At 38.0% G+C, this 10,765-nt stretch overlaps 1 protein-coding gene across 6 annotated transcripts; it reads right to left on the minus strand.

Annotated features, from left to right (window-relative positions):
* Positions 1 to 526: 526 nt before the first annotated feature.
* Positions 527 to 10,704, minus strand: naxd (NAD(P)HX dehydratase). Of its 6 annotated transcripts, none has more exons than XM_055215182.2 (11): positions 10,473 to 10,704; positions 8,415 to 8,867; positions 5,528 to 5,666; positions 5,179 to 5,224; positions 4,881 to 4,969; positions 4,543 to 4,651; positions 3,195 to 3,245; positions 2,902 to 3,006; positions 1,564 to 1,684; positions 1,356 to 1,476; positions 527 to 1,278 (listed from the first exon to the last, which is right to left on the minus strand). In XM_055215182.2, the coding sequence occupies exons 1-11, from the start codon at positions 10,528 to 10,530 to the stop codon at positions 1,128 to 1,130; spliced, it is 1,443 nt and encodes a 480-aa protein (XP_055071157.1). In that variant the 5' UTR covers positions 10,531 to 10,704; the 3' UTR covers positions 527 to 1,127. The 6 variants fall into 6 exon arrangements, with proteins under 6 accessions (XP_055071157.1, XP_055071156.1, XP_055071153.1 ...); XM_055215181.2 differs by having other exon boundaries at positions 10,340 to 10,479; XM_055215178.2 differs by lacking the exon at positions 10,473 to 10,704 and adding an exon at positions 9,000 to 10,246.
* Positions 10,705 to 10,765: the final 61 nt, after the last annotated feature.

Consider the following 10,765-nt stretch of genomic DNA (forward strand, 5'->3'; position numbering starts at 1 on the left):
CCAGAAATGGATCAGCTACGGCTCAGGTCTGGAGTTACGCATGGACGTGCCTCAAGACCATAAACGGATTTCTATGCTTCCGGAGTGGAGTCGCGCATGCCCACTAAACTATAACCCTGTGACGCAAAACCAAAAACGGATTGTGGATTTAGGATTGAGTAGTTGCCGCGCTCAATACTGCGCGCCAAAACTGTCAACACTTCCTTATGTCGCCATATTTTAAGAATAACAGGTAAACAAACATAATACATTATAAATATATACACATATAATATCGTTCATTTTGTTTGTAAGATGAAGTCGACGAATTTTTGTGTAATAATGACCTTCATGTATCTTAAAATCCATGTTTAATGTGACAACTAGTTACGATTTAGATAAATTGAATCATTGTTTGAATACTAAATATATTTTACCTTGCAAAACATTTTCCTCATAACAAATGGTATCATTTTCATATATGAAAATGTTTCTATTAAAAGTCCAGACATTAAACACCATGACAAATACAAAACAGAAGCACGTGTAAGTAAAACTTTCAGGTTAGTTTAATAGGTAAAATAACAAACTAATAAAAATGACAGAAACTTGGAAAAATTTGTAATTTGTCTCACATATAAAATAGTGAGTTACTGTGACACATAAGATGTTAAATAGCCTAATTTTGGGAAAACATCACTTATAAAGATACAGCATTTGCTTAAATACTTGAAAGTGACATTTTTAAGCAGACCGATAAATAAATTGCAGCCAGTAGTGACAACAGAGCTATTCGTTCCTAGAGAGGTGGAGTGTTAAAACTCTCTTGGTAGGTTAGGGTATCATCTACAAATCTAAATACTCTAAAACATAAAACACACATCTACAGATTTCTCTCTCTATATATATTTATACATAAAAAACAGTGTATGACATTTACAGAGGGCTTTGCCACCACATAGACATGAAAGTGGACAAGCGGTTGATAGTGTATTGCAAAACTACAAGAGGCACTTTAAAATAAAAAGGAGAAAATGAACTTAGATGATCAACAGTGTGTTTTATTTATTTGAGTGGTGTGGAGATGCAGACTTTATTTTTTATTTTAAACTATGTATGATCTTAATAAGGGAGTGGATATATGTAGTTTAGCTTTCAAACAACTTCTTGAAAGCACTGCTTATCTCCTGGATCATGTCAGAGGTGGTTGTAGATCTGCCATGTTTGTGGAAGGCCTGGCGATTACATTGCCTTGTTAGAGCAGTAGCACCAAACGCTGCTACTAGTGAGGGATTCATGCTGAAAACAGAGAAATTTATGTTAAACAAGTCATGTTTATTGACTAAGTAAATACTGCAGACAACAAAGCACCATACCCTTTAGTTGCATCTGGAGATGAGCTGAATGCCCAGTGGGCGAAGACTCCCAAAGAGCCTGACAGCAGATCTCCCTGTCCCCCACAACGACGTCCGCTGCCCTCTTGACTACAGGTTAGCACTGGAAGCAGACACATGAGACATGAGTTAAAAAGAAAGAGAAAAGGTACACTGGAACCTAATGAAACGTTTGAAGAAAATGACTGACTTGTTTTTCCATCAGTAATTATGTCCTCCTCCCCCTTCAAAACCAAGGTCAGGTGGCCCATGGCGATGCTCAGTTGCTGTGCACTTCTCTTGTGGTCAGAGCTGTCCAGAGGTTCATGGTGCTAAAAACAGTACATTTTCAATTTATGCTTGTACTTTTTAATTTACTTGTCAATCAAACACTGTCCTAAAACCAAGGGGCAACCTTACGATCTCTCTGATACAGAAGTGACTTAAAATGCAATTAATTGACCCGCCGCAAGAGATTGGCTCTAAAAGGGAGTCAATCCCCATGTTAAAATGCCCAACTTTACAGCAGAAAATAATGTTTACAGCCTGGTGTAATAAGTGTTTTTGGTTTATATAGCTTATTTTGCTCTTCTTGACAACTTTGGGGGGGGGGGTGAATTTGATAAATAAGGGCGTGGTCACTTAAGTGACAGGTGAACTGCCACTGCTGTCACTACCATCGAGCAAGGCGTGCGTGGTTTCAGCAAACAACCCGCCTCTTTACCCATTTTCGGTTATCTGCGAGTGATGCGCAATGACGCGCGACCAAGATGGCTGCGACAGGCTCCGCAAATTGGCTTCAAAAAAGCTCTTCACAAAACTATGGGTGACGTCACGGACACTACATCCATATTTTTTACAGTCTATGGCTAAAACAAAAATATTAAACTTTGTATATTGTTTATGGGGTTAAATGGCTATCCAATCTGAGAATGTAAAAAAAGGGAATACATACACATGAACATAATTGCACAGAATATCTTAGATAACAGATTATTTACATTAGCCTGGCTCCGCCCTCCTACATGCTTCCGCTTAATTTTCATTTTGCTTCAGTAATACGTCTGGGACTGCTCTGTTGAGTTTCGTTTTCTCCTGCAAAAATCTGCAGGACCAATCAGCGAACAGATGGGGGTGGCTAAGAACGATGTTCAGTAATGGCAGCGGAGAAAGACGTGAGAAAAGCTATTCGGTCCGTTGTTGCAAAACTGCCGAATATACAGAAGTTAAAGCCGGAGCGAGAACCAGGTTTGCCAAGTTTTGTTGGTCTGATTATTCTGACTTTTTGTTTCCGGCCGGTTTCGGCGCATGATATACGTCACGACCACACGTTAGCGATCGCCTATGGCAGATCCTGAGTGACTCTGTGCAGATCCAATAGTTTTAAACTTCAATAGAGGACCCTCCTTAACGGAAGTAACCCTTTGCAATGGAGCGTGGCCAGACTATCTGTACAAATGAAATGAATGTACGAGAGTTTGGTTGGCAGGCTATATTTGCATGGGATTTATGAAATTACAATATGTAAACAGTACAGTTTTTTACTCACCATGGCCTCATATAGACGACTAAACTCCATAATGTTGGGTGTGAGGATGCCTCTCTGATATCCTTGAATGACAGATGGCTCTTTCGCCACTAACCAAAGTCCATCCTGTAAAAGACACACAAACACGCATAACAACATATGTAAAGCCTTAGTGTACTTGCTTTGCAAGTCTAGCAGGCCTCAATAAACTGTTTAAAAGCAAACTTTGAGATGTCATTTTCAACCCAGAACTCTGAACTGGATGTACTAAAACTTTGCCATATTTTAACATCAGTAAAGCATTCAGTACTCACGGCATCAATGATGACTGGGATGCTTCTGAGTTTTGACCGCTCTATGATTTCCTTAAAAAGAGACAATTGTTAAAATCATTGTATTTAATCAACATAAATGTCAATATTAATTTGTGAATTGTATTAATATATAAAATTGCATATTACTGATCTAATTTATAATTTAAAATTAGGTTGCATTTGTCAACAATTAGTCAATGCATTAGCTAACATGAATCAACAATGAACAATAATTCTGCAGCATTTATTAATCTTATTTCATGTTAATTTCAGCATTTACTAATACATTGATAATACATCAAGCGTTGTAACTGCTAACATTAATGAAAGCACCATCAAGTAACATGAATAACTGTATTGACATAAACTAACATTTATAAGAAATAATACATGCCGATAAACTATATTGTTCATTGCTTGTTAATGTCAGTTAATGCATTTACTAATGTTCACCAATACAACCTAATTGTAAAATGTTACCACTAGTGGCAGTTTTCAAAAGTTTACTATAATATTGTAACATTACATTTGTTTTCAAACTCTAGTTTTTGACAAACACATGTAGAGAGAATTTGATGGTCTTCAAAACCTTTAAGTGCCAGTAAATAGACTCTTTTAGTGCCTACGTCACGATAACATCACAGCGGTAGCTGGAGGCAAAACAAAATGAAAACTGGAGGTGGCCAATACAAATTAGCACAGTATCGGCTACACAAAGAACACATGCCATCAAAATACCGCAAGAGCGATTCGGGAGTCGACTGCTCTGTATGCTTTTGATTCGCTCTCGGTATAATTAGTCGTCTTCCACATGTCAGTCTGCACGGCGCCGAATGAAGTCAAACACACTCGTCGCCATCGTTTTTGAGATGACTTATTGTGAGACAACAAAATGTATTTTTAGCCGCATAACATCAGTTAAAGTAAAAACGGCATCATTTCGCAATAGATTTTCGTTAGGATTTAGAAAATAACACTAAAGTTTTGCACAAATCTTTAATGGAAACGCAGCTAATGACTGACCTTATATAGTAAGACAAAATTGGAATTTGTGCAGTCATTGTTTAAAATCAAACTAACAAAACTTAGCTATTTATCATTTGTGAAGCAGTTTGTGAATTAATTTCTGTCTCTACCTAATATACGCTCACGAAAACATCATAATGTTTACTAACTGAAAAAGGGTCTATCACTACACAAACTATTAAAAGTGCCAAACAAGGAGTTTAGATATTACAAAATCCTTTTCAATAGAAAATAGAGTAGTGCTTTTCTATTATACACTAAAAAAACATTGCATATACATGATAAGGCATTTTAAAAGATATGTAAAATTCATCACTCTTGCCTTTGCATTCTTCAGTAGCTTATCCTCCCTTCCTAGACCTGGCCCGACAACCAGACTGTGAAGTCTAGGCAGCCATTTCTCGATTTCCTCCACGGCATTGGGACTGTCTCTACATGTACAGATAAAAGAAAAAACACAGCACATCATACTCAAATCTCTTGACATGCCTTGAGTCAAAGCACAGAATGAAATTCATTTCAGCTAGCCCAGTGAATTGAATTATATCTTTTAAGGTCCATATTGAATTACCTAAGAACCTCTTGTTTGCTGGCCTTCGGTGATACTTAATACAATTCAATTGTAATAAATGTTTGTGTCTAATAGGATTTCCTACTCACAGCACAGGATGGACGATGAGTTCAGGACTGTAGGACTTGATCACTGGGGCTGCATCTTTGGTGCAGAATACATGAGACAGATCAGCTCCCTGAAAAATGAAAAGAGAAGAAGGATAATGGATCAATGATAATGGAGGTAATTTCAGTTTTAGACATTTACAAAACCCTATAAACTAAAACAAGCCAGAAGCCAAACACATAAAGATAATTAACCCATTAAACCTACAAATCAGTGTCTTATGTAGTTGGTTGAGACACATAAAGCCAAAATGAGGTGTATTTTAAACAGAATACTTACTGCTTTTAAAGCAGAGATAGCTGCAAAATAAGGTGCACCTGTGTACCTACACAAAAACAAAGTGTCAATTTTGTCAGACAAGGTAAAAAAAACAGAGTAAAATAACAGTCAGCAAAGTATGTGTACCTGCAGGTTTATTGGGTTATTTTCAACCCGGTATTGGGTTAAAAAGGGACAAACCCAGCTGCTAGAAAATGTTTATATTTAAACAATCAATGGGTTAAAACAACCCAGCATATTTTAGGTTAAATTTCAACCTTACAGGTTGGGTTCCTCGCTTTTTGACCCAACCCAACAATTTTTTCGAGTGGAAATATATAGCCCTGAGAAAGATCTGTGCTTCACTTACTCTTGACATCCTCCAATGATACCGATACGTCCATCCTGACCTTTGTGTTTTTTGGATGTCAGTGGAGGAATTGTGTTTCTTACGAGAGGTATTACACTGTCCATTGCAGTTGTGCCCAAGGAGAAAGAGCGCTCTATGACTGAGAAAAAGAACAGTCATTATTTTAATCACAATTCCATATCATATTAAATACATGTTAAATGTTTGTTAAAGGTATAGTTCAGTCCAGAATAAATTTTTTTGTCATTATTAAATCCTTCGTTTATCTTCAAAACACAAATTAAGGAAATTGATTAAATCTAAAGGTTTTTGGCCTCCAATTGAAAGCAACGCAACTCCCACATTCAAGGCTAAGAAAATATTGTTAAAATAGTCCATGTACCTGCAGTGGTTACATTTTTATTTAATGAAGCAACGAGGATACTTTCTGTGTGCAAAAAGAATGACTTTATTCCACATTCTCTTCTCTTTCATGTCAGTCTTCATTCTCAAAAGCATCACAATGGATTCACATGGCACTGAAAATGTCACTGTGAATGCACGTTCGAGAATGAAAAGTCATTCCTTTGTTGTTTTTTTGCACACAAACAGTATTCTTGTTGCTTCCTGAAATTGCCTTTCTGTCGGATTTGATCAAATTCATGTTATAAAGATGAACAAAGGTCTTATGGGAGGGGAACGACATGAGGGTGAAAAATTAATGACCACAATTAATTCTGGACTTCCTAGGTGAAAAGTAGTACACTACACTTCCATAATGTATTTTAAGTGCTCTATTTTCATGTACGTTATATACGAAAAATTCTTCTTTAGTACTTTTTAAGATGCTCTTAAAGATCCCAAAGAATGCATTAACATATGTTAAATTGTTCTCTGAAATCTATAGAATGTATGCGGCTTTATTAAGTGAAAGAATTATTTTTACATGTTAATTTACAGCCCTAGGATTTGCCTTGAAAATAAAATGGACTATTTCTACCTTAATTGAAAGGGTCATGAATGTTGAGCTCTGCTCTGATTGGCTGTTTCACAGAGCAGCTCCTCCACCAGTAGCTCTGTGTGTGTAAACAGAATTTGAGGAATAATCCATTGTTTGGAGATTTTAATTTTTAATTTTTTAAAGCGTTTCTGAGTGGCAACTTCAGACAGTGTCAATAGTAGAACGTCAGCCTAAAACCTAGCATATAGCATTAGCTAGCATATAACACTAACTCAGCAGTGACAACTTTTTTTAGCATTGTAACAACATTGTTATTAGTTTAAGGTGTAATTTAATGTTGGGGCGTACATCTTGACTGTAATGTCAAAGTCGGTGTTATGTTGAGATTGGCCTGTTTTTCAGCTGTCTTTTGCATGCACCAGGTTTAAATAAGGTTTAAATTTTCATGTACTAATTTTGTACCTAATATACGAAAAATTCTTCTTAGTACTTTTTAAGATGTTCTTAAAGATGCCAAAGAAGGAAACCGAAGAAGGAAACAATCATGTTTGAGGCTCACGGTATGTCCACTCTTATTATTCATCTATGCCTAGATAAATAGAGTTTTACATTCTATGGCCCCTTTAAGATTATCTAAGTGTACTTAATTGTGCTATTTTGAGACACAATGAATAGGAACAAAAATTTGCTTTTAACATACCATCTCTGTATTAAAAAATATATATATTTAGTTAACACTTGTATTAAACTTGAACACATCTTTCATACAAAGATGGGTTCAATCAAGTGTACTACAAGTGGTACCTAAATACATATTTTAAATATTTTTAGCACATTTTAGTTCATATTTATGGTGTCTCAAAATAGCACAGATCATGTAAAAAAAATCTTAATACTAAAGAAGAATTTTTAGTGTATTAAGTACAAAATCAGTGCACGCAGGGCTCAACATAAAGGACTGCCCAGTGTGAGAGACATTTGGCCCAGTAAACTGTCTTGTCACTTGACCGATCGGGCCAGTGCTTTGCTCTCAGTCACTAAAATATATTTTCTGTATGTATTCTTATGTAATGTTACCACAGAGATACTTAAGAGACATTTTAAACATTGCGAACGTTAACTTCTCACATACTCCTTTATCTGCTCCCCTGAACTTTATTGCCAATTGTCTTAACAAATAATGAATAAAATGTATATGTATACAATTATATTCGACTTTTGAATTATTATTTTAAAAATGTGACACCAAAATCTTTTTTGATGGGGTCAGTAAAAATTTTGCCAGGGCAAGTGAAAACCTGAACCACTGGCCAGACCGGGTCAGTATAAAAAATTATTTGCATGGAGCCCTGGCACAAAAATAGAGCACTTTAGGTACATTATGGAAGTGTACTTCTTTTTCACCGGAGTTAACTATCACTTTAAAAGAGCAGTTCTCATAAACAAAACTTGAATTGTGTTGTTCTTTACCAGAACACAGAAACAAACTTTTTATAATCTTTATCCTGCTCTTTTCCATACAAAGACAGCTTATGGTGATTACATCCGCCAAGCGTCAAAAAATAACCTAACACACCAAGTTTGTGTTTAAGCATATCTGATAGATTTGTTTGAGAAAGTAATCGATTCACTGCAGCTCTAAAATCTCCATCCGGTATGTTTGAATTAGTGCATTGTGTACCTTACATTTAAGAACCAATGACATCTGGCATCAACCTGGGCAGTGCATTGAATGTGAATGCAAATGAGATTTCAGAACTTCGGTGGAGACTAAACTAAATTACTAAACTAAATTTTAGACTAAAGCGTGCAAAACAAAATGCGCACAAAAATAGGATGGTTCTACCAAAAAAATTTTTAGCAAATATTTATGTCAAATATTGTCGTTTTTGCTTGTGTACTAATTTAAGGTCATTTTTTGTCTACTGAATATGACTTTAGACGAACATTCAACGTCACCCTCCTCCATGAGCAGACCTGGGCCAGCTGGTTGGCTTTGGCTGGCAAACTCGGTCAAGGCAGACGGACGATTACGATTTCCAACAGACTGATGTGCAAGGGATACGGCGGGGTTAGTCTGGGGGATACCAGAGGGCTGCGGAGTGGGTGGCGTTACAGATGATGATGATGCGCTGATGCCCGTAAAAATCTGCCCCAACATGTGAAGCATCTGCAGCTCTCTGGAATGTTCATCCTCCCTGCGCTTATCCTCGGCCTGAAGACGCTGCTCCTCGAGTCTGTAAAAGTTCTCCTCGGCTTCCATGCTCTGCTCCAAAAACTTCTCCATCAGTTTCTCCAGCGACATGTTCGCAAACCTCTTCTTGCTTCGCCGCGGCCTGCTAGCTGAGGATGAAGCGGCGCTTGTTTTCGGCAGGTTGCTCTGTTTCGCTGGGAATGAACCTTTGGAAACAAAGAGCAAAGAAATATTAACAAAGCAAATACATAGATATACAAAAGGACACGTCACTGATGAAACATGGCAGATCATTGTTATTCTGACCAATCAGAATAAGTTGAGAGATGAGTACATACTCATGACACCCACTGTCACTGGAATAGGGAAGGATGGATATTCAGTTTTCACTTGATGCTCCATAAACGAGCATTCACCACTGCCATCCATTTGAGTCTCGTGCAACATTTCCGTACTCTCCGCATCTTCATCCATCGTTTCATCTCCTCCAACAGCAACGCTGTCAATGTCGTGTCTCTCAACCAGGGGTCTACTGCTCAATATCCTCTCCATCTCGTCGTAGAACTTGCACATCTTGTGGTACTGCCCATTTTTCTTGGATCCCTCCTTCGCTTGAAAATACTGCCTCTTTAAGCTCTTGACCCGTATCCTGCACTGGTCCGGTGTCCGATCGAAGCCCAGTTCGCACAGGCGGTTCGCGACGTCTCGATATACGTGACTGTTCCTGAAGTTCCCATCCAGCGCCGTCTGCACGTCGTGTTCTCCCCAGATGTTTAGCAGCGCCCTCGTCTCCATGTCCGACCACAGGAAACCCCGCGTTGCATTCACTAGCATTATGTTGTATAAGCAACGGCGCGCTCCAGCAAACTAGCCAACGTAGCTCGGCCTTGCATCGATTAAAGTGAGGGATCCGTGTCTTAGTTAGACGACGTTTCACTCGGTTTTCGAGCGCATTGTGACAAAGGCCTAGCTGACCTGCGGGGATTAACTGAGCTGGTTTATGCAAAGCTCCTTAGAACTTCACCAGTGTGTTTACCCGCGCCAACAACGCTGAAAACGTCACTGAAAAGCTGCGCACTACGTCATCCGTATCGTGCGTTTCGCAGCGAAATTGTGCAAGCACAGTAAACATATAGTCGAAAATACCTCCATGTAAAGCATTTATACAACAAAAGACCGATATATACACATTTAATCATGTTTAGTGTTTGAAATGTGCATTTTAACTGTTTGGAGGAAGTATAATAAGTAAAATAGGCAGTGGGGTCAAAAAATACGAGAACACGGTGCAGATGTTGAAAGCAAATTGCAACTAAAACCATTATGTAAAAGTTTAGAGTTCGGAAAATAAAAACCGTAGACATATTTAATTTCACAATTTCTGCCATATATACACAATTTCTGTCACCAATGTAAACGAGTAATCCCTAACTCTTTTGCTCAAAACGTACGTTGCAACCCTTGCAGTCATAACATGGATCATAAAGTTTTGCATAAACTTCTGCGTGCTGAGGAAAGGCATACGAAATACGTTGAAATTCCTCCGTGTAATACAACTTTCCACTGAAATGTTTATGCTAATCATATGATAGAACAAACTGTATGGTGATCTCAGACTTTTGGACCCCACTAGTTTAACACCTGCCAACTTTGACAGCATTTGCCTCTACACATTTACCTTTATCATACAGCAAAACTGCTGCGATTGTAATGGTTACAGTTATCACGACGAGAAGTGAACGTCCATGCATTCCGTCCTTCTCAACCTATTCATTGTTTGGAAACCAACCAACGGTAAACTGCGATCTTACCAATTGACAGATTTAGTGGCTGAGCAGAGAAAATGAAGGCGGCACGTTTGAGATTCATCAAGTTCACTGGTCAACACAGTTCAGGCAGGAAGAGAAAAAGAGAGAGAGAGAAAGAGAGAGCGCGCGAGAGAGAAAGCTTTGGAGCTTTGTACGGGGATTGGCTGCGGAATCCAGTCAGACGACAGGAACAAAGTTCAATATTTATTCTGATTATGACTCGACATACACGAATTCACTCGTTTAAGATATAAATACAGGCATATATGTGTCCGCCCTCTTATAAGCATCACACT

This window comes from Misgurnus anguillicaudatus, chromosome 17 (genome assembly GCF_027580225.2).
Source record: "Misgurnus anguillicaudatus chromosome 17, ASM2758022v2, whole genome shotgun sequence".
Classification (NCBI taxonomy): Eukaryota; Metazoa; Chordata; class Actinopteri; order Cypriniformes; family Cobitidae; genus Misgurnus; species Misgurnus anguillicaudatus.